We start from the raw sequence: 24,144 nt of genomic DNA, 5'->3' as shown, positions 1-24,144 counted from the left end.
CATCTCGCTTTTTATTTCCCAGAGAGGTCTGAAGTTCGTAAGAAGACAATGGATACATTCAAACGATGAGCCGATCAACTTCTATGTCCCACTGCCTTAATACTGTACACAACAGTTAGATTTACAGTTTGAAAAACGGTCAAAAGTGAACCGTGTTTTTCTTGGCCCTGACAAATCATTTCTATAAATAAAAGAGCAAAACGTAAACACATTAGTTAACTTTTTGTTGTTGTCGCTATGCCTTAACGTTCCTTTCAGAAAAATACATTTTCATTTATTCATTGTAGGTCCCCACATAAATAGGAATGATTAAAAAAAACAAGTGCAAAACAAGACAATCAATATTATTTTGTTAAGCAGCCATAATTGTAAAAAGGTTTTGAGATCCACGACCCGGTAAACCTGCGTTTAGTTAGCAAGTTACAAACCAGCAGCCATTTGTGTCTCTTTACCAAACCTTTTCTTAATCATAAGAAATGACTGTGTGATGACAACTGTTCTTCCAATTAAAAGAAATGTAAAAAAACAGCACCATCTATGGGATTTATATCTGTCTGGTAAATCAACTACTGCATTGTCCTTCTTGATCGATTCCTAACCAAATAAACTCTTCCCTTCGGTGTGTTTCACCACCCCCAGAAAAACGAAACGACTCTCAGCCCTTAACGAAAAGACAAATCGTAGGGGCCCCACTTACAACACATAAAATAAAAGCAGATTTCCTTCCTTCAATACTGTGACTGAATTGGGCAGGTTTCCTTCCTTCAATACTGTGACTGAATTGGGCAGGTTTCCTTCCTTCAATACTGTGACTGAATTGGGCAGGTTTCCTTCCTTCAATACTGTGACTGAATTGGGCAGGTTTCCTTCCTTCAATACTGTGACTGAATTGGGCAGGTTTCCAGTTCCATCATATAGTCTTCAGTGAACACCTTGTGGAATGAAGGACAGAGGGAAGGATGTGTATGAATTCATGAAATAAAACAATGTCCTGTCTGTACTTCCTAGTCCAACTCCACTGAAGACAGAACAAAGAACAGCAGCCTTCTGACTCTTTATACTGTAGTCTATGGGACTCTATATACTGTAGCCTATGGGACAGGGTAGCTGAGTGATGGGACTCTTTATACTGTAGTCTACGGGACAGGGAGGCTGAGTGATGGGACTCTATATACTGTAGTCTATGGGACAGGGAGGCTGAGTGATGGGACTCTATATACTGTAGTCTATGGGACAGGGAGGCTGAGTGATGGGACTCTATATACTGTAGTCTATGGGACAGGGAGGCTGAGTGATGTGACTCTATATACTGTAGTCTATGGGACAGGGAGGCTGAGTGATGTGACTCTATATACTGTAGTCTATGGGACAGGGAGGCTGAGTGATGGGACTCTATACTGTAGTCTATGGGACAGGTAGGCTGAGTGATGTGGACTCTACTGTAGTCTATGGGACAGGGAGGCTGCTGAGTGGGACAGGGAGGCTGGGACTCTATATACTGTAGTCTATGGGACAGGGAGGCTGAGTGATGTGACTCTATATACTGTAGTCTATGGGACAGGGAGGCTGAGTGATGACTCTATATACTGTAGTCTATGGGACAGGGAGGCTATGCTGGGTCTCAGGGTAGGCTGAGTGATGGGATCTACTACTGTAGTCTATGGGACAGGGAGGCTGAGTCTCTATATACTGTAGTCTATGGGACAGGGTAGCTGAGTGATGGGACTATATACTGTAATCAATGGGACATTGAGGCTGAATGATGAGACTATGCTGGGCTCTATATACTGTAATCTATGGGACAGGGAGGCTGAATGATGAGACTATATACTGTAATCTATGGGACAGGGAGGCTGAATGATGGGACTTTGCTGGGCTCTATATACTGTAGTCTATGGGACAGGGAGGCTGAGTGATGGGACTTTGCTGGGCTCTATATACTGTAGTCTATGGGACTCTATATACTGTAGTCTATGGGACAGGGAGGCTGAATGATGGGATACATCCCAAAGCTTCCAAATAGAATTGCGAATGGAAGTGGTTGGTTTTACCCCCTACGACCAGAGTCTGAGGTCACAGCGAATGGAAGTGGTTGGTTTTACCCCCTACGACCAGAGTCTGAGGTCACAGCGAATGGAAGTGGTTGGTTTTACCCCCTACGACCAGAGTCTGAGGTCACAGCGAATGGAAGTGGTTGGTTTTAACCCCTACGACCAGAGTCTGAGGTCACAGCGAATGGAACCCCCGAATTCCTTTGGACATAAATTATATGGTAATGACTTAAAAAAAACATTGAAAAAAAAATACAAAAATCAACAACCGATTTGTTGTGAGTAACTACTGTAAGTTATGTTTTTGTATGTGTGTATGGTGAGTGTGTGCCGAGGGCTTCTCCTGTGGAGTCGTCTCAGGGTAGACGGCGGTCCTTCTTGGTTAGCAGGTAACACTGGATGGTTCTCAGGCGGTCCTTGGCAGGGGCAAACTCTGGCTGCAGCTCGAGAGTGGACTCATACCAGCGCATGGCCTTCTCAAACTCCTCCTGGAGACACACACACACACACACACACACACACACACACACACACACACACACACACACACACACACAGTGAACAAGGAATAATAAATACAACTGATCAGTATTTACACAAATTACCACAATTCATACTCATGTCATCATTTGACACAGCAGCATTAGCAGCAGCATTAGCATTCTTCAACACACCCACCTGACACGCAACCAGCAAAAGATTCCACACACACACACACACTTACCAATACCAGCATAAATAACCTGCTTCACAACCACTGACACTTGAAGGGAATTAAGCACCTAAACCAGACGACAGACCCTGAACCAGACGGCAGACCCTGAACCAGACGACAGACCCTGAACCAGACGACAGACCCCGAACCAGACGACAGACCCCGAACCAGACGACAGACCCCGAACCAGACGACAGACCCCGAACCAGACGACAGACCCTGAACCAGACGGCAGACCATGAACCAGACCATGAACCAGACCATGAACCAAACGGCAGACCATGAACCAGACAACAGACCACTGAACCAGACAACAGACACTGAACCAGACCTAAACCAGACAACAGACAGACCTAAACCAGACGACAGACCATGAACCAGACAACAGACACTGAACCAGACAACAGACAGACCTAAACCAGACGACAGACCATGAACCAGACGACAGACCCCGAACCAGACGACAGACCATGAACCAAACGGCAGACCATGAACCAGACGACAGACCATGAACCAGACGACAGACACTGAACCAGACAACAGACACTGAACCAGACAACAGACAGACCTAAACCAGACGACAGACCCTGAACCAGACGACTCATGGCCAGGCCATGACAACAATGCTGGTCCGTTCCCATGGTGGTGGGCTCACCATGGCGATGTAGACATTGGCGAGGGTGAAGTGGTTGACAACGAAGTGCGGGGCGATCTCCACAGCCATGCGGGCCACGGTCAGAGCGTCCTCCCACAGCCGCGCGTTCTGGAAGATGTTGGCCAGGCTGATCAGAGGTACATCCTGAGAGGGAGGGCGGGGAAGGAGGGAGGGAAGGAGAGAGAGATACTGATTATCACACAGCCCTAAAGCACAGGGTCATGTTCAGCAGTTCACACAGTAGAAAGACGTTTTGCAAAGGAAAACAAACGTGTGTGTTATTATTGGGCAAGTCTCAGTCCATGTTACCTTCATGTGGTGCGGGGCGTAGTGGAGGGCTTGGCGTAGGCAGTCGATGGCCCTCTTGCCCTGACCCTTCACCCTCCAGTAGAGAGCAGACATGCTGGACAAGACCCACGATGTCTGGTTCTGCTCAGGAGAGGAGAGACTTTCATTTGTCTGCAGGATTTTATTGATCTTTATACTGCCGGAAGATGCTGTGATTTGGGTGAAACAGGGTTGTAGAATAGCCTGAAGGGCAGCTGCCACCTCCACAAACACCTACCTTCTCCAAGACCTTGGCGATGCGCGTGCCCACCTGCTCAAAGGACTGAGGGGAGAACTTATCTTTGCCCAGATTCTGTAGAACCTGAATGACAAACGGAAATCCGGTTGAGGATCATGGCAGAACAGTGAAATGATAAAGACTGGTGAGATGTGAGAGACTCTGTCCCCTCCCTCTCAGAGTAGACTCTCTCTGTCCCCTACCTCTCTGAGTTGACTCTCTCTGTCCCCTCCCTCTCAGAGTTGACTCTCTCTGTCTCCTACCTCTCAGAGTTGACTCTCTCTGTCTCCTACCTCTCAGAGTTGACTCTCTCTGTCTCCTACCTCTCAGAGTTGACTCTCTCTGTCTCCTACCTCTCAGAGTTGACTCTCTCTGTCTCCTACCTCTCAGAGTTGACTCTCTCTGTCTCCTACCTCTCAGAGTTGACTCTCTCTGTCTCCTACCTCTCAGAGTTGACTCTCTCTGTCTCCTACCTCTCAGAGTTGACTCTCTCTGTCTCCTACCTCTCAGAGTTGACTCTCTCTGTCTCCTACCTCTCAGAGTTGACTCTCTCTGTCTCCTACCTCTCTGAGTTGACTCTCTCCGGTGTAGTGGATGGCGGCGCGGTTGGCCACGCCAGCCAGGTGGTCCAGGGTGTGCATGCTGGCAGCCAGGTTGGCGTTGCACAATGGCTCCACCGCAGGCTCCTGGAGTGGAGTGGTAAAGTCTATGTGTTCCGTGATGCTGCGGAAGGAGGGGGAAACGAGAGAACAGCGGGGGGAGGGGGAAACGAGAGAACAGCGGGGGAGGGGGAAACGAGAGAACAGCGAGGGAGGGAGGGGGAAACGAGAGAACAGCGAGGGAGGGAGGGGGAAACGAGAGAACAGCGAGGGAGGGAGGGGGAAACGAGAGAACAGCGAGGGAGGGAGGGGGAAACGAGAGAACAGCGAGGGAGGGGGAAACGAGAGAACCGGGGGGAAACGAGAGAACAGAGGGGGGGAAACGAGAGAACAGAGGGGGGAAGCGAGAGAACAGAGGGAGGGGGAAGCGAGAGAACCGCGAGGGAGGGGGAAACGAGAGAACCGCGAGGGAGGGGGGGAAATGAGAGAACCGCGAGGGAGGGGGAACCGAGAGAACAGCGGGGGAGGGAAGCGAGAGAACAGAGGGGGAAACGAGAGAACAGCGGGGGAGGGGGAACCGAGAGAACAGCGGGGGAGGGGGAAGCGAGAGAACAGAGGGGGGAAACGAGAGAACAGCGAGGGAGGGGGGAAACGAGAGAACAGCGAGGGAGGGGGAAACGAGAGAACAGCGAGGGAGGGGGAAACGGAGAACAGCGAGGGGGGAAACGAGAACAGCGAGGGAGGGGGAAACGAGAGAACCGAGAGAACAGCGGGGAAACGAGAACCGAGAGAACAGCGGGGGAGGGGGAAACGAGAGAACAGCGAGGGAGGGGGAAACGAGAGAACAGAGGGGGAGAGAGAGAACAGAGGGAGGGGGAAACGAGAGAACAGCGGGAGGGGGAAATGAGAGAACAGCGAGGGAGGGGGAACCGAGAGAACAGCGGGGAGGGGGAACGAGAGAACAGCGGGGGGGGGAAGCGAGAGAACAGAGGGGGGGGAACGAGAGAACAGCGAGGGAGGGGGGAAATGAGAGAACCGAGAGAACAGCGGGGGAGGGGGAAACGAGAGAACAGCGAGGGAGGGGGAAACGAGAGAACAGAGGGAACAGAGAACAGAGGGGGAAGCGAGAGAACAGAGGGGGAGCGAGAGAACAGAGGGGGAGCGAGAGAACAGAGGGGGAGCGAGAGAACAGAGGGGGAGCGAGAGAACAGAGGGGGAGCGAGAGAACAGAGGGGGAGCGAGAGAACAGAGGGGGGAACGAGAGAACAGAGGGGGGAAACGAGAGAACAGCGGGAGGGGGGAAACGAGAGAACAGCGGGAGGGGGGGAAACGAGAGAACAGCGGGAGGGGGAAACGAGAGAACAGCGAGGGAGGGGGAAACGAGAGAACAGCGGGGGAGGGGGGGAGGGGGGAAACGAGAGAACAGCGAGGGAAAACGAGAGAACAGCGAGGGAGGGGGAATAGAACTTTAGACATTTTTCTAATTAAAAAGTGGCTTAGGATGTTAAGAAGATATTTATTTTGCCAAAATGTTGAACTATCTCCTTCCCCAGAGTCAGATGAAGTCATGGTTACCAATGTTATGTGTACAGTTTGGAGGAAGTTGAAGGTAGTTTTATGCTAGTTGCTACAGTAGACTTCCTGTCACTGGGCTAGTGAGCAATGGCTCCAGACACGACCGTGCTTCATACGGCACAGAGACATAGAAATAAAAAAATAAAATAGAGTTTAAAACACCAACTATCCCTTTAAGTCCTAATAAAGTGATTCCCAACTGACTTCAGTGGCAGTCAACATTTTACTAATTTATTAGTTAGTTGAATTAGCTGTCAGTACAGGGTTGGAACAATGTGGACCGGGAGGTAGATTCCCCAGGGGAGGGTTGGAACAATGTGGACCGGGAGGTAGATTCCCCAGGGGAGGGTTGGAACAATGTGGACCGGGAGGTAGATTCCCCAGGGGAGGGTTGGAACAATGTGGACCGGGAGGTAGATTCCCCAGGGGAGGGTTGGAACCATGTGGACCGGGAGGTAGATTCCCCAGGGGAGGGTTGGAACAAATGTGGACCGGGAGGTAGATTCCCCAGGGGAGGGTTGGAACAATGTGGACCGGGAGGTAGATTCCCCAGGGGAGGGTTGGGAAACCACGGTCACACACACACACTATATATAGTTATCTATGAGATAACCAGACAGAGTTCAAAGGTTGAATTTACAACACTGTCCTAACCCCTTACACAAGACAGACAGAGGTCAAAGGGGAAGGTTGGTACTGACTCGATGTTCTTGGCAGACACGGCCAGCCAGGTACTGGCCACGGTGGTGAGGTCTACCCTGCGTGTTCTCTGGCACTCCTCTGGCCCCGGCCAGCCCAGACCGGTATAGTCCCTCCATCGCCCTGCACACACACACACACACACACACACACACACACACACACACACTCTTAGTATGGTTCAATGATGAAGATCTAAAATAACTGTCTTTATGTGAGAATCTCAAATTGTATTTCCTTGATTCCTCGCATCCTTCTCAGAACCCATTGGATGTTAAAGTCAGAGGTCCCTCCCAACTGGCCTTCTTCTCCAATGGGTTTTGAGGAGGCGGCGAGAGGGCACGAGGAGTCAAGTAAATACAATTGAGATTGTCAGTGTGAGTTTGTCTGTGAGCATGCAGGCTGTTAATTACCTGAGGGCCCGGGGGACGGGATGGTGGGGCCGCTGATCTCCAGGACAGAGTGGCCTCCAGAGAGCAATGTCTCCCCCTGCAGGGTGTCCTCAGCACTGCCCCAGACCTCAGGGCTGTCCGCCTTGGGCTTCCTCACACGCTTCACCTGGAATGTGATCTGTGGAGGACCAGGAACACAGAGAGGAGGGGATGTTGGGCTGGGGCCTGGCTACTGTTTGGACAGAACTTTATATACATCATGGTAGTTACTCAGGACAGGACATGTACCACTCAGCCCCCTGTCTGTCTCTATATTACACCATGGTAGTTACTCAGGACAGGACATGTACCACTCAGCCCCCTGTCTGTCTCTATATTACATAATGGTAGTTACTCAGGACAGGACATGTACCACTCAGCCCCCTGTCTCTCTCTATATTACATCATGGTAGTTACCACTCAGGACATCATGGTACTCAGGACATGTACCACTCAGCCCCCTGTCTGTCTCTATATTACACCATGGTAGTTTACTCAGGACAGGACATGTACCACTCAGCCCCTGTCTGTCTCTATATTACATCATGGTAGTTACTCAGGACATGTACCACTCAGCCCCCTGTCTCTGTAGTTACTCTGTACCACTATTCTGCACCATGGTAGTTTCTCAGGACAGGACATGTACCACTCAGCCCCCTGTCTGTCTCTATATTACATCATGGTAGTTTCTCAGGACATGTACCACTCAGCCCCTGTCTGTCTGTCTGTCATCTATATTACATCATGGTAGTTTCTCAGAACAGGACATGTACCACCCCTCATATTACCCCAGGACAGGACATGTACCACTGTCTGTCTCTATATTACATCATGGTAGTTACTCAGGACAGGACATGTACCACTCAGCCCCCTGTCTGTCTCTATATTACATCATGGTAGTTACTCAGGACAGGACATGTACCACTCAGCCCCCTGTCTGTCTCTATATTACATCATGGTAGTTTCTCAGGACAGGACATGTACCACTCAGCCCCCTGTCTGTCTCTATATTACATCATGGTAGTTACTCAGGACAGGACATGTACCACTCAGCCCCCTGTCTGTCTCTATATTACATCATGGTAGTTACTCAGGACAGGACATGTACCACTCAGCCCCCTGTCTGTCTCTATATTGCATCATGGTAGTTACTCAGGACAGGACACCTACCCACTCAGCCCCCTCGTCATCCTCACAGTTCCCGAAGCAGGGCCCTCCTCCGCTCCGGCCTGCTCCCATCACCCGGTCGTTCTTCAGCACGCGGATGCCCCTCAGGTCGCCCCGCTTGCCCCCCACGTCCAGAGCCCCCTCGAAGGCCCCCATCAGCTCCTCCTTCAGCTGCCACTCCTCCTCATCCCTCTCTCCTCCTCCAGGCTGTTGGCTTGCCTCTCCAGAGCCGTTACTGTCCAGCACCACCTCTGTTACAAACAGAAAGGCAGGGTCCTGTTCATTAGGTACCAAACGGAAGAAAACGGACAGAAACAGGGAGGGTTTAACATGACATTTGTAGTTTTTCCGTTTCAAAACGTTTTGCTACAGTGCCCTAATGAACAGGACCCAGATGTTTGAGCATCTGAGTGTGCAGAACACAATGAACAGTTCTGTTCATTTGATTTCATACAGTCATAGTCCAAATCACAAGGGTCTTACTCTCAAACAGGAGGGCTTCCTCCACTGTGGAGACAGGCAGAGCCTGGGCAGCCGTGGTGGTGGGGTCCTCCTGCTGCTTCGGTCTACTGCCAGCCTCCCATTCATCTAGATGTAGAGTCACATCCTCCTCACCGACACACAAAGCACCCTCTGTTGACACACACAACCCATCAGCACACACACACTAAAGCCATCAGCACACACACACACACACACACACACACACTAAAGCCATCAGCGCACACACACACACACACACACTAAAGCCATCAGCACACACACACACACTAAAGCCATCAGCACACACTAAAGCCATCAGCACACACACACACACACATAAAGCCATCAGCACACACACACACACACTAAAGCCATCAGCACACACACACACACACACACACACACACACACACACACACACACACACACACACACACACTTTCTCCACTACACTGGCATTCCAACCATGTGCATGACGTTCAAGCAACAGATACAGAAACCAGAACATCATAGTGGAGACGGGTCTCTCTTGTAACCCTGCACCTTTTCACCTCTACATAGAAAGTGTGTGTGGAGGTTCTAAACATGGTGAGAGGGTTGGCGTCTGATTGGCTAATATAGACTTTTTTAAAAAGCAGCAGCAGCTGGACTATTTTTAACAGCTTCAATTATTGAGAGGAACATTTCTCCACTTAAAACACTTTCCTCTTTTCTCTACATTCTAGAGAGAAACACAGAGAGAGACAGAGAAAGTGAGAGACAGACAGAAAGAGAGAGAGAGAGACAGACAGAAAGAGAGAGACAGAAAGAGAGAGAGAGACAGAAAGAGTGACAGAAAGAGAGAGAGAGACAGAAAGAGTGACAGAAAGAGAGAGAGAGACAGAAAGAGAGAGACAGAAAGAGAGAGAAAGAGAGAAAGAAGAGAGAGACAGACAGAGAGAGACAGAAAGAGAGAGAGAGACACAGACAGAAAGAGAGAGACAGAAAGAGAGAGAGAGAGACAGAAAGAGAGAGAGAGACAGAAAGAGAGAGAGAGAGAGACACAGACAGAAAGAGAGAGACAGAAAGAGAGAGAGACAGAAAGAGAGAGAGAGAGACAGAAAGAGAGAGAGAGAAGAGAGAGAGAAAAAGAGAGAGAGACAGAAAGAGAGAGAGAAACAGACAGAAAGAGAGAGACAGAAAGAGACAGAGAGAGAGAGAGAGAGAGAAAGAGACAGAAAGAGAGAGAGAGAGACAGAAAGAGTGACAGAAAGAGAGAGAGAGAGACAGAAAGAGTGACAGAAAGAAAGAGAGACAGAAAGAGAGAGAGACAGAAAGAGAGAGAGAGAGAAAGAGAAAGAGAGAGACAGAAAGAGAGAGACAGAGAAAGAGAGAGAAAGAGAGAGAGAGACAGAAAGAGAGAGACAGAAAGAGAGAGAGAGACAGACAGAAAGAGAGAGAGAGAAAGAGAGAGAGAGACAGAAGAGAGAGAGAAAGAGAGAGAGAGAGGCAGAAAGAGAGAGAGAAAAAGAGAGAGAGAGACAGAAAGAGAGAGACAGAAAGAGAGAGACAGAAAGAGAGAGACAGACAGAAAGAGAGAGACAGACAGACAGAAAGAGAGAGCAAAAATCAGAGGGTGGACTGCAGATAGACCTGGAATCTATCTCTAATACTACAGCTGATCACCTGATTAATATTAAAGCGTTTAGACAAGATAGTCAGACAGAGGTCAAAGTTTGAATTTACAACACTGTCACCCCTTACACAAGACAGACAGAGGTCAAAAGGGGAAGGTTGGTACAGACAATAAAATAAGCCAAGTACCACTTATCCCAGGCCTCCCAAATTAATTTCCACAACAATGGACAATAAAGTATGGCATGAGAGGTGAACTGGGGCACTCACGCGGACATGGTGAGCGCTGCAGGTTGTATAGGAAGGGGTAGAACTGCAGGCATCGCAGAAGGGGGAGGCTGGCACGGCACTGGGCACAACTGGCAGAGAGAGCCAGGGTCTGGCGGAACAGGTCCAGGGCGCCGGTCACGTTGCCCTGGGCCAGATTCACGCTCACCAGGCTCAGGAGAGTGTGGGGCTGCCAGGGGACCAGAGGAGAGCAGGGAAACAGAGTCATTAGAATGGATATCATTATATAACATCCCATTAGGACCATACTGTGGATATCATTATATAACATCCCATTAGGACCATACTGTGGATATCATTATATAACATCCCATTGGGACCATACTGTGGATATCATTATATAACATCCCATTGGGACCATACTGTGGATATCATTATATAACATCCCATTGGGACCATACTGTGGATATCATTATATAACATCCCATTGGGACCATACTGTGGATATCATTATATAACATCCCATTGGGACCATACTGTGGATATCATTATATAACATCCCATTGGGACCATACTGTGGATATCATTATATAACATCCCATTGGGACCATACTGTGGATATCATTATATAACATCCCATTGGGACCATACTGTGGATTAAGACCATACTGTGGATATCATTATATAACATCCCATTGGGACCATACTGTGGATATCATTATATAACATCCCATTAGGACCATACTGTGGATATCATTATATAACATCCCATTGGGACCATACTGTGGATATCATCATATAACATCCCATTGGGACCATACTGTGGATATCATTATATAACATCCCATTGGGACCATACTGTGGATTAGGACCATACTGTGGATTAGGACCATACTGTGGATATCATTACATAACATCCCATTAGAGAACACTGTGGATATCATTACATAACATCCCATTAGAGAACACTGTGGATATCATTACATAACATCACATTGGGACCATACTGTGGATATCATTACATAACATCCCATTAGAGAACACTGTGGACATCATTACATAACATCCCATTAGAGAACACTGTGGACATCATTACATAACATCCCATTAGAGAACACTGTGGACATCATTACATAACATCCCATTAGAGAACACTGTGGATATCATTACATAACATCCCATTAGAGAACACTGTGGATAACTCCTAAAGGTGCTGTATGACCCTTTAAAACTGGTTTAATTGAACCTTTATTTAACTAGGCAAGTCAAATAAGAACAAATTCTTATTTACAATGACGGCCTACCCCGGCCAAATCCGGACGACGCTGGGCCAATTGTGTGCCACCCTATGGGACTCCCAATCATGGCCGGATGTGATCCCTGGATTCAAACCAGGGACTGTAGTGACGCCTTTTGCACCGAGACGCAGTGCCAAAGACCGCTGCGCCACTCGGGATATATGTCATGCAAGAACAGGAATATGAATGTAAGAAAAGGAGCGTGTGTGTACACCTCGGAGGTGTTGAGAACCAAGGTGTCCTCCAGCAGAGTGTGATCTGATTGTGACGTGAAGCAGACCATTGCTGAAATACCAGTCCATCGTATCCTACTAGAACAGCCTCAGATATAGCTGCAAGCTGTTAGTAGTCCTGATATTTGGTATTCTCAGTCAGGTACAACACCTAACAGTGCGTGGCCTGCAGGCCTGCCTAAGACTGGCGCAAAGCAGAGGGCTAGGAACTGCTCCTTGTCAGCTGTTAGGGGTCGCCTGGCTGTCTGAAGAACAAGGTGCTTTCTGTATCCTTAAGTGTCCACGCATACAAAGACCTTTGAAATGTTTCAATCCTTCTCGAATGTAATGTGATTTGTGGATTTAAATAAAGTAGTTAAAAGTGTTTGTACCTCAGAGGCGTTGAGTGCCAGGGCGTCCTCCAGCAGAGTGTGTGCGTGGGCGCTGAGGCCGTGGCGCAGAAGCAGATTGGCAGCGTTGACGAGGGGCAGGTGGCGCTGGGTGGGCGGAGCCGAGGCCAGGGAGTGGCGCAGACACTGCAGCGAGCTGGTACCGTTACCCTTCGCCCGCCAGAACAACGCCGCCTCGTTCTGGAGCAACCAGCCAGGGGCGCTATCCTGGAGGAGAGGAGGATGTACACTGTCTGAAGACGGATCATTTCCTATTACAACTGTGGAAGGCTGTTTATTCTGACAGAACAGCCCAAAGCCATCGCATTTCTCAGGACAGTAGAGGAGGATATGTCTGATATGAAAGGACGTTTCTCTGTTCTACGGCGCTCACCTTCTTCATGGCTCGGGCTATGCTGGCACCAGCCTGCTCCAAACTCCAGCCTCTGCTGCGAGACAGCAGTACCTGCACCCCCCCCACACACACACACACACAGGATCAGCACAGTGACACACTTCAACCCTGCTCCAGTGGGGCTGCTCTGTGGCTGACTCAGTGGTGCTCCCAGTGGTGAAGATGGATACTGTGACAAAAACACATTTCTGTTGTCTCTGTATAATGGATTAATAAAGATGGTATTGTATTGAATCCAAAGCCCAGTCTCTAAAATATGTTGATGTTACAGACCACCTATCCAATACACGCACTGACCTGGGTGGCGTGGGGGTCTGGCAGCTCCTTGTCCTCCAAGGTCCAGCCCACAGAGGCAGGCAGGTCAGCTGGAGGGGGCTGGAGCACAGGGCCACAATCTGGAGAAGCCAGGGAGGAGGGAGGGGGTCCGGTACCATACAGCACCGTCTGGAGGCTGAACACACATCAGTGAGGTCAGCAAATACATGAATGTCATATCATACATCACGTTACACAAACCATGCTGAGGAAGAGGCTCTACGAGTCAACACAATCGACCAGCACACACACGGCTTCAAGATACAAACGGCACACAAAAGGCACACACAAACCCGAGGCCCAGTGTCTAACACGCTAACCCGGGGCCCAGTGTCTAACACGCTAACCCGGGGGCCCAGTGTCTAACACGCTAAACCGGGGCCCAGTGTCTAACACGCTAACCCGGGGGCCCAGTGTCTAACACGCTAACCCGGGGCCCAGTGTCTAACACGCTAACCCGGGGCCCAGTGTCTAACACGCTAACCCGGGGCCCAGTGTCTAACACGCTAACCTGGGGCCGTGTCTAACACGCTAAACTGGGGCCCAGTGTCTAACACGCTAACCCGGGGCCCAGTGTCTAACACGCTAACCCGGGGCCCAGTGTCTAACACGCTAACCCGGGGCCCAGTGTCTAACACGCTAACCCGGGGCCCAGTGTCTAACACGCTAAACCGGGGCCCAGTGTCTAACACGCTAAACCGGGGCCCAGTGTCTAACACGCTAACCCGGGGCCCAGTGTCTAACACGCTAAACCGGGGCCCAGTGTCTAACACGCTAAACCGGGGCCCTGTGTCTAACACACTAACCTGGGGCCCTGTGTCTCAGGTGGGAGGTAGAAGGTGGGTAGTAGGTGGGCGGGGGGGATGACAGGAAACTCATCAGCACAGTCTGCCCTCCGAGGCCACAGCAGCCTCTGAATGTCCTACAGACAAAACACACGCAGTCAGCTCCACAGAACCTTTAGACTGTCCTGCCAAACAGCACAAAGCCCACTATCCACACACACTAATAAATCCTGCTAAACACACACACAGTCTGAACTCACTTCGGTGGGGGAGGCCTGGTGGCCCCAGAGGGCTGCAGGCTCAGGGTCTCCGGACACAGAGGGGTGGAGGTGTGAGCTGGTGGTCTGGTTGGTGCTCGGCTCCGACACCAGAGCAACGCTGCCCGCCACAGAGACCTCCTCTCCAAACTGGATGTGGTGGACGTGCTCAAACAGGTCTCCACGGTGATAACGCACCGGCAGGTCCAAGGGGCAGAACAGGCTGCTCTGTTGTTGGCCCAGACGACACATCTGGTGGTTGCCTGAACAAAACAACTCATTATTGATGCACTATGTTATGTTTACCAAGGTGAATAGACAGAATTAACTGACCATCTCTAAATGGACATATTCATTTATATAAAACTCAAATCAAATGTTATTGGTCACATACACCTGGTTACCAGATGTTATTGGTCACATACACCTGGTTAGCAGATGTTATTGGTCACATACACATGGTTAGCAGATGTTATTGGTCACATACACATGGTTAGCAGATGTTATTGGTCACATACACATGGTTAGCAGATGTTATTGGTCACATACACATGGTTAACAGATGTTATTGGTCACATACACATGGTCAACAGATGTTATTGGTCACATACACATGGTTAACAGATGTTATTGGTCACATACACATGGTCAACAGATGTTATTGGTCACATACACATGGTTACCAGATGTTATTGGTCACATACACATGATTAGCAGATGTTATTGGTCACATACACATGGTTAACAGATGTTATTGGTCACATACACATGGTCAACAGATGTTATTGGTCACATACACATGGTTAACAGATGTTATTTGTCACATACACATGGTTAACAGATGTTATTTGTCACATACACATGGTTAACAGATGTTATTGGTCACATACACATGGTTAACAGATGTTATTGGTCACATACACCTGGTTAACAGATGTTATTGGTCACATACACATGGTTAACAGATGTTATTGGTCACATACACATGGTTAACAGATGTTATTTGTCACATACACATGGTTAACAGATGTTATTGGTCACATACACATGGTTAACAGATGTTATTGGTCACATACACATGGTCAACAGATGTTATTGGTCACATACACATGGTTAACAGATGTTATTGGTCACATACACATGGTTAACAGATGTTATTGGTCACATACACATGGTTAACAGATGTTATTTGTCACATACACATGGTTAACAGATGTTATTTGTCACATACACATGGTTAACAGATGTTATTGGTCACATACACATGGTTAACAGATGTTATTGGTCACATACACATGGTTAGCAGATGTTATTGGTCACATACACCTGGTTAGCAGATGTTAATGCGAGTGTAGCGAAATGCTTGAGGTTCTAGTTCCGACAGTGTAGTAATATCTAACAAGTCATCTAACAATCCCCCCCAACAACTACCTTATACACACAATCTAAAGGGGTGAATGAGAATATGTTCATGTAAGTATATGGATGAACGATGCCTGCTCATCCATATACACTGTGTGTGTGTGTGTGTGTGTGTGTGTGTGTGTGTGTGTGTGTGTGTGTATCTGTGAGTGTGTATTGCATATGAGTGTGTGTGTATTACCCTTGTGTGTGTATATTGCATGCAAGTGTGTGTGTGTGTGTGTTTGTGTATTGCATGAGTGTGTATTGCGTGCGAGTGTGTGTGTATATTGCATGCGAGTGTGTGTATATATTGCGTGCGAGTGTGTGTGTGTATATAGCGTGCGAGTGTGTGTGTGTATATAGCGTGCGAGTGTGTGTGTGTGTATATAGCGTGCGAGTGTGTTTTTATATAGTGTGCGAGTGTGTGAGTGAGTATATATTGCGTGCGAGTGTGTGTGTGTATAGCATCTCACCCAGCTGTGCCTCCTTGGCCATCTGGGTCTCGTGGATGATGTTGCGGAGGATCTGCTCTTCCTGCAGCAGCTTGTATTTGTCCAGGGCCTCCTGCTGACGCAGGTAGTGGTCATGCTGTTTCTGGTATTCCTTCAGCTCGTTCAGCGTGCGCTGCAGAGACCTGGGGGGTGTGACAGATCACATATAGCTAGCCCGAGGCCTACTGACAGGTCACTGTGCTGTTATACACAGAGTGTACAAAACATTAAGAACACCTTCCTAATATCGAGTGGCTCCCGTTGCCCTCAGAACAGATTCAATTCGTCGGGGCATGGACTCTACAAGGTGTTGAAAGCGTTCCACAGGGATGCTGACCCATGTTGACTCCAATGCTTCCCACAGTTGTGTCAAGTTGGCTGGATGTCCTTTGGGTGGTGGACCATTCTGTATACACACAGGAAACTGTTGGGCGTGAAAAACACAGCAGCATTGCAGTTCTTGACACAAAGGCACTTCAATCTTTTGTCTTTACCCTCAATGGCACACATACACAATCCATGTCGGAACTGTCACAAGGCTTAAAAATCCTTCTTTTAACCCGTCTCCTCTCCTTCATCTACACTGATAGAAGTTGATTTAACAAGTGACATCAATAAGGGATCACAGCTTTCACCAGGATTCCCCTGGTCGGTCTGTCATGGAAAGAGCGGGTGGTCATAATGTTTTGTCGACTCAGGGTATTTTCAGCATTGTAACCTGTGCCATATAAAGAGGAAGTCTGTGTCCACAACAATACTTCCCTTCCCATCATATCCCCTTCAAAAAGGTTCCTCACTCTCTATGAACCTAACCACACCCTGAGCAGTGAGGCGCTGTGCCTTTACCTGTGTTGGGCCTCCAGGCGCTGCTCCAGTTTCTGCTGACAGAGGACGGCGTGCTTCCTCCTCAGGGCCTGCTCAAAGCCCGGCTGGGCCTGGAGAGCCTGCTCATAGCACAGCACTGAGTGGTTATACTCCCCCAGCATCTAAAGACAAAGGATAGAGGACAGGAGGTAGAGACAGACAGAGATAAATAATCTATTAGAGATGATTCACTCGTCTAGTATAAATGGAGAGAGAACTGAAGGTCAGGGCCGGTAACATTGACAATAAATCAGCAGGAAAACACTTCCTGAGCACCTGAAGAAAACCATGCCAACAAGCACTGCAGTCACATCCTACATCCATATTCACTGCATACCTGTTGGATAAATTATTGCTATACTCCAGTTTTGTAAAAAATCCTAGTGTCAGTGTATCATCCTAGTGTCAGTGTATCAGCCTAGTGTATCATCCTCGTGTCAGTGTATCATCCTCGTGTCAGTGTATCAGCCTCGTGTCAGTGTACCAGCCTCGTGTCAGTGTACCAGCCTCGTGTCAGTGTACCAGCCTCGTGTCAGTGTATCAGCCTAGTGTCAGTGTATCAGCCTAGTGTCAGTGTATCAGCCTCGTGTCAGTGTACCAGCCTCGTGTCAGTGTACCAGCCTCGTGTCAGTGTACCAGCCTCGTGTCAGTGTACCAGCCTCAGTGTCCAGTGTACCAGCCTCGTGTCAGTGTACCAGCCTCGTGTCAGTGTACCAGCCTCGTGTCAGTGTACCAGCCTCGTGTCAGTGTACCAGCCTCGTGTCAGTGTACCAGCCTCGTGTCAGTGTACCAGCCTCGTGTCAGTGTACCAGCCTCGTGTCAGTGTACCAGCCTCGTGTCAGTGTACCAGCCTCGTGTCAGTGTATCATCCTAGTGTATCACCCTAGTGTCAGTGTATCAGCCTAGTGTATCATCCTCGTGTCAGTGTATCATCCTAGTGTATCATCCTAGTGTCAGTGTATCATCCTAGTGTCAGTGTATCAACCTAGTGTCAGTGTACCAGCCTCGTGTCAGTGTACCAGCCTCGTGTCAGTGTATCATCCTAGTGTATCAGCCTTGTGTCAGTGTATCAGCCTCATGTCAGTGTATCAGCCTCGTGTATAAGCCGCCTGTCAGTGTATCATCCTAGTGTATCATCCTAATGTCAGTGTATCATCCTAGTGTATCAGCCTCATGTCAGTGTATCATCCTAGTGTATCAGCCTCATGTCAGTGTATCAGCCTAGTGTATCAGCCTAGTGTCAGGGTATCAGCCTAGTGTCAGGGTATCAGCCTAGTGTCAGGGTATCAGCCTAGTGTCAGGGTATCAGCCTAGTGTCAGGGTATCAGCCTAGTGTCAGGGTATCAGCCTAGTGTCAGGGTATCAGCCTAGTGTCAGGGTATCAGCCTAGTGTCAGGGTATCAGCCTAGTGTATGCTCCTAGTGTCAGTGTATCAGCCTCGTGTCAGTGTATCACCCTAGTGTCAGTGTATCAGCCTAGTGTATCATCCTCGTGTCAGTGTATCATCCTAGTGTATCATCCTAGTGTCAGTGTATCATCCTAGTGTCAGTGTATCAACCTAGTGTCAGTGTACCAGCCTCGTGTCAGTGTACCAGCCTCGTGTCAGTGTATCATCCTAGTGTATCAGCCTTGTGTCAGTTTATCAGCCTCATGTCAGTGTATCAGCCTCGTGTATAAGCCGCCTGTCAGTGTATCAGCCTAGTGTATCATCCTAATGTCAGTGTATCATCCTAGTGTATCATCCTAGTGTCAGTGTATCAGCCTCATGTCAGTGTATCAGCCTAGTGTATCAGCCTAGTGTCAGTGTATCAGCCTAGTGTCAGTGTATCAGCCTAGTGTCAGTGTATCAGCCTAGTGTCAGGGTATCAGCCTAGTGTCAGGGTATCAGCCTAGTGTCAGGGTATCAGCCTAGTGTCAGGGTATCAGCCTAGTGTATGCTCCTAGTGTCAGTGTATCAGCCTCGTGTCAGTGTATCAGCCTCGTGTCAGTGTATCAGCCTCGTGTCAGTGTATCAGCCTCGTGTATAAGCCTCCTGTCAGTGTATCAGCCTCGTGTCAGTGTATCAGCCTCGTGTCAGTGTATCAGCCTCGTGTCAGTGTATCAGCCTCGTGTATCAGCCTCGTGTCAGTGTATCAGCCTAGTGTATCATCCTACTGTAAGTGTATCATCCTACTGTAAGTGTCGATGTAGTGAAAACATTAAAAACAGACTGTATGTGAACATAAACCAACACAACTCTACGTCAACGTCCCTCCAGAAATGTTAAAACGTAGTGGAAACAAATGTTGCAGAACCAGGTGTTCTATTTAAAGTCTACATTTGGTTTAAATCACCTAATGCCTGCTTTCTTTATCGTCATTAGACATCCCTAAAAACTGACTTCGGTGTTCCTCAAGGGTCAGTGCTTGGACCCCTGCTGTTCTCTTGATAGATGCTAGTACCGTTTCACTACACATGATGTAGAATGGTGCCTCAATGGGAATGATAGAGCTGCAACTGTTGATGAAACCAGATGATGATGTCGTACAGCTAGCTTTCTGTGGTTTTGTCTGTCTTGTGTGTATTCCATCAGGAACCAACTTGGAAACAAGTGGAATCTCTTTAACGTGTTATCTCTTGGCTTGTATTCAGTGCATCTACTAGTGGTGCTGTAACTCACTGCGTAGATGTTGCCCAGGGTGTAGTGGCTGGTGAGAAGGTCAGAGGTCAAATCCAGGGCAGTGTGAGCCACGATGGCAGCATCAGCAGAGAAGTGGGCCCTGTGCAGGATGTTGGCCATGTTCACCAGGGCCAGGTCCTTGTGCTGCCTGGATACACAACGAGAATGGGACTTAAAACTGTTATATGATCCACTGTTTGAATGTTGAATAACCATAGCTGGGACATGTTCATTGGCCACCAAAGGGCAGACAACATTATGGAATACTAGGACTTGTCCAATAAGAAAGGTTCATTTAGTTTTCCATTGCAAAGTGCTTAACATCGTGTGTCCTAATGAACATGACCCTAATGCCCGACAAGCTGAGTTTTCCTTTGTTCGTACCTGGGTGAGAAGTGCAGGGCCCGGATCACACAGTCCACCGCCCGCCTAGGCTCATTCTTTATCCTCCAGTAGAACGACGCCAGGTTATACAGCACCCAGGATGAGGAGTTCTGGACAACACAACAAACAGGTCATCAGAAGGGAACTATATGAAAGTCAAACCAGAACACTATTAAAAAAGTGACTGTCCATTTATAACATTGAACAAATCAGTGCATAAAAGTTCAAAGTAATCCCATGCGGCTATATGTAAACCAATAAAAACAGACCAGACAGTGTTGGTGAGTGTGAAGAGTGGCGATAGAGCACAACGTACCCTCAGTAGGCCCTGCTGGATGCGATGGCCCACCTCATCCATGTTGCTGCCCAGTTTGTGGGACAGGGAGCCAAAAATGGGGTCCTCTTTAGAGAGCAGAGGAGATGTGAGGTTCACCTGTTCCTGCACGCCCTGGAAAACATAGACCTATATGGCACAGATCCAGACAAGTATGTGCAATCGCATTAACAAGCAGGTTTGCTTTCCCCTTCAACTCACCCGGAGATGCTGGAAACCGTGGATACTATATGGGAGCTCAAATACTCTGGCACAGTCAGGCTTCTCCAGATCCGGGGGTAGAGGGGACCTAAAATCTACGTAATCCTCAGGGCTGAAAGAAACATCCATAGTCAAGGTCCAGGGAGCATTAGTGTAGTGTCCAGCAGAAGAGGGGGAACAAGAGCAGAAAAGGTAACCAGTGGTTGACTTGTATCATGTAGCTGTTTAAAATGCCTGTTGATGTAGGACATGTTGATCTAGATGTGAAAGACAAGCCATCATGGTTTATTCTATCAGAAATCTTTGTTGATTTCTCATCACCAGGGTGTCATCAAGAATACTTGTTCTCTTGTAAACAACCTACGTTCTCCAATGTTCGAATATCACTTTGTGTGTTCTAATAATGACTTCTGACAGTATGCAAATACTTCCATTGTTTATTTATGGGCGGCAGGTAGCCTAGTGGTTAGAGCGATGGGCCAGTAACCAGCAGGTAGCCTAGTGGTTAGAGCGATGGGCCAGTAACCAGCAAGTAGCCTAGTGGTTAGAGCGATGGGCCAGTAACCAGCAGGCCTAGTGGTTAGAGCGATGGGCCAGTAACCAGCAAGTAGCCTAGTGGTTAGAGCGATGGGCCAGTAACCAGCAGGTAGCCTAGTGGTTAGAGCGATGGGCCAGTAACCAGCAAGTAGCCTAGTGGTTAGAGCGATGGGCCAGTAACCAGCAAGTAGCCAAGTGGTTAGAGCGATGGGCCAGTAACCAGCAAGTAGCCTAGTGGTTAGAGCTAGTGGTTAGAGCGATGGGTCAGTAACCAGCAAGTAGCCTAGTGGTTAGAGACTTGGGCCAGTAACCAGCAAGTAGCCTAGTGGTTAGAGCGATGGGCCAGTAACCAGCAAGTAGCCTAGTGGTTAGAGCGATGGGCCAGTAACCAGCAAGTAGCCTAGTGGTTAGAGCGATGGGCCAGTAACCAGCAAGTAGCCTAGTGGTTAGAGCGATGGGCCAGTAACCAGCAAGTAGCCTAGTGGTTAGAGCGATGGGCCAGTAACCAGCAAGTAGTCTAGTGGTTAGAGCGATGGGCCAGTAACCAGCAAGTAGCCTAGTGGTTAGAGCGATGGGCCAGTAACCGAAAGGTTGCTAGATCGAATCCCTGAGCTGACAAGCTAAAAAGATGTCGTTCTGCCCCTGAACAAGGCAGCTAACCCACTGTTCCTAGGCTGTCGTTGTAAATAAGAATTTGTTCTTAACTGACTTGCGTAGTTAAATAAATGTTAAATTAAAACAAATATATATTTGTTTGTATAAAAGTTGATTTTGTTTTGTGCTGTAGTGTCATGACATACGTGATGTGATCATCCAATGCGTGTATATTGTATGTTGTTGAAAATCTCCCAAAAAATGACATGTCATCGGTCAATGTCAATGATAAGATGAAGCCGTTTTGGAGCGCGACCAATGGATTCGTTACACGGCCCAGATGACATATGTCAACATCCCTTATCAGTGCTTCCCCTTGATAATGAGTTATGTGAGGGCACATTAGTAACAACCAAATGATTGGTCAAGAGTGCACAGCCTGGGCTTACCTGATGTCTTTACTCTCCAGGGAGATGTAGGTACCATCGTAGAGATCCAAGTCTCCCAGGGGTACTTTAGCCATGACACAGTCGGTATCCTCTTTATAGTGCCTCTGCTCCAAGCCCGTGTCCCTGTCCTCATTCTCCTCAATGTGAATCTTCTGAGCGACAAGCTGCTTCTGAACAAAGCAGGGGTCAGAGACATGAGATTCAGACCTTTCAGTGTGGCTTGATTTGGAAGCAATGCTATATCTCACTGGGACATGAAGAAAGGAAGACAGGTTGCCCCATCTGATGTGATCCAATATATTCTTCAATAATCAATGAGTATTAAATGACTATTGAACAGCAGTGACTATTGGAGATATTGCATCTTTCAAGTAAGGGAGAGCACAGCAGTATAGATGTTTAACACAGTGGCCTTGGACTAACATTGTAAAACCAGGAAGTAGAGCAATACGCTATGAGCACAGTGAGGTAGTCATTAAAAGATGATCATCACCTCTAACTTCTTCAGGTAGTTAACACGGGTCTCCTGTCGCATGAAGATGACAAGGTCATGTGGATGTTTAAGATTTAAAGGAGAGTCAACCTGCAAAAAAACTGAAAATGTTAGTCTTAAAATAAACAGTGATAGTACTTGTTTCCACTCTATGACTCGACCCCTAAGACTAAAGACCTCTGAGTCCGCTGACCACAGTACACGTGAAGTGAGACAACACCAAAACAGAATTGAAGCAGAGGAACCTGGCTGATTTGACACCGTAATTACGTAGTAGTAGCGGTTGGTCATCTTTGTTTTCCCCCCAATCCATCCATTTTAGATAGTTTGGCCACAGCTGAACAGAATGTCAATGGCTAAATAGTCTGAACATTTAATGTCCTTCTAAACGTCACTTGTAAGTGGATACATTAGATTAGTTGTGTATAGCTACAAAGGTTACATCAAATATTATTTGATTTAAACCCCTTTTATTTATGGGCTTACATCAAGCCTGAAGCACAATTTTACATTAAATTCACTTAGCTTCGATGCAACCAAGAGAGTTTTGACATTGTGCTGGATGTCAAAACTATTGGTTGCATCAGAACTACTAGTTAGCTGGATGTGCCGAGTCTGAGTCTGTCAGCTCTGTTGTGCCCATTATCTTTAAGCCCAGTAGCTAATTAGCTAGCTTGCCAACCTACTACCTACCAATCACCTATCACTAGTTTGCGTTATTTCAGATTTTCTAGGATGATTGGATGCCTTTAGCTAGTTAGATCTAGATAATATGTAAGTTAATTCTGGCTTACTCAGAGACCCCGTTCTCTAACTAACTTAGCTAACGTTATTTATCTGTGGGTCAGCATTGCTGCATTACTGTGCTAGCAAAAGTCCCAGAGAGGAACTTATAAGTAGTTAATTGGCAATCGATGGTTGACAAGCTAGTATGAGCCTTCAGCCGTGTTAGCAAATGTTAGCAACAGTAAAGTCAAAGAAACGGGTTCTACCTATATGTGATAAAATCGTTAGCTAGCTAGCAACATACGGTTATAAACACGGGCCGTTAACGTACTTGCTGTTGAATTTTTCCATCTTCAGTGACAACCCAGTGGGTGGTAGCTCCTCCGGGTTCGGCCAATATTATACAGAGTAGGATAAAAATCTTCCCTTGAACTGACACTTTTCGGGAAACGTTTACATAGGGCAGAGACCCAGAACTGATTTTCCTGAGGTCCGCCATTTTTCTGTCTTCTTTACAGATGTGTTGTGGCAGAAGAAGAAGAAGAAGAAGCCTAA

The 24,144-nt window shown here is 47.9% G+C and overlaps 1 protein-coding gene and 1 long non-coding RNA gene across 2 annotated transcripts; one reads left to right on the top strand and one right to left on the bottom strand.

The window, feature by feature from the left end:
• LOC121845838 lies at positions 1 to 1,393 on the top strand. Its single transcript, XR_006082803.1, has 2 exons — positions 1 to 753; positions 898 to 1,393. It is a non-coding gene; the product is annotated as an uncharacterized LOC121845838 (long non-coding RNA).
• Positions 1,394 to 2,036: 643 nt separating this feature from the next.
• On the bottom strand, positions 2,037 to 24,131 carry ttc17 (tetratricopeptide repeat domain 17). The gene is made up of 24 exons (XM_042317943.1): positions 23,921 to 24,131; positions 22,864 to 22,953; positions 22,371 to 22,540; positions 20,791 to 20,902; positions 20,572 to 20,703; positions 20,256 to 20,365; positions 19,872 to 20,019; positions 17,195 to 17,334; positions 16,331 to 16,491; positions 14,457 to 14,716; positions 14,218 to 14,333; positions 13,394 to 13,547; positions 13,076 to 13,147; positions 12,685 to 12,909; positions 10,825 to 11,011; positions 8,941 to 9,090; positions 8,461 to 8,708; positions 7,273 to 7,429; positions 6,862 to 6,982; positions 4,550 to 4,709; positions 3,987 to 4,070; positions 3,731 to 3,850; positions 3,422 to 3,565; positions 2,037 to 2,539 (listed from the first exon to the last, which is right to left on the bottom strand). The coding sequence occupies exons 1-24, from the start codon at positions 24,086 to 24,088 to the stop codon at positions 2,408 to 2,410; spliced, it is 3,561 nt and encodes a 1,186-aa protein (XP_042173877.1). The 5' UTR covers positions 24,089 to 24,131; the 3' UTR covers positions 2,037 to 2,407.
• Positions 24,132 to 24,144: the final 13 nt, after the last annotated feature.

Source organism: Oncorhynchus tshawytscha, unplaced genomic scaffold (genome assembly GCF_018296145.1).
Source record: "Oncorhynchus tshawytscha isolate Ot180627B unplaced genomic scaffold, Otsh_v2.0 Un_scaffold_3036_pilon_pilon, whole genome shotgun sequence".
Taxonomy (NCBI): Eukaryota; Metazoa; Chordata; class Actinopteri; order Salmoniformes; family Salmonidae; genus Oncorhynchus; species Oncorhynchus tshawytscha.
Note: the sequence above shows the minus strand (reverse complement) of the source record. Positions and strands in the feature narration are given on the sequence as shown.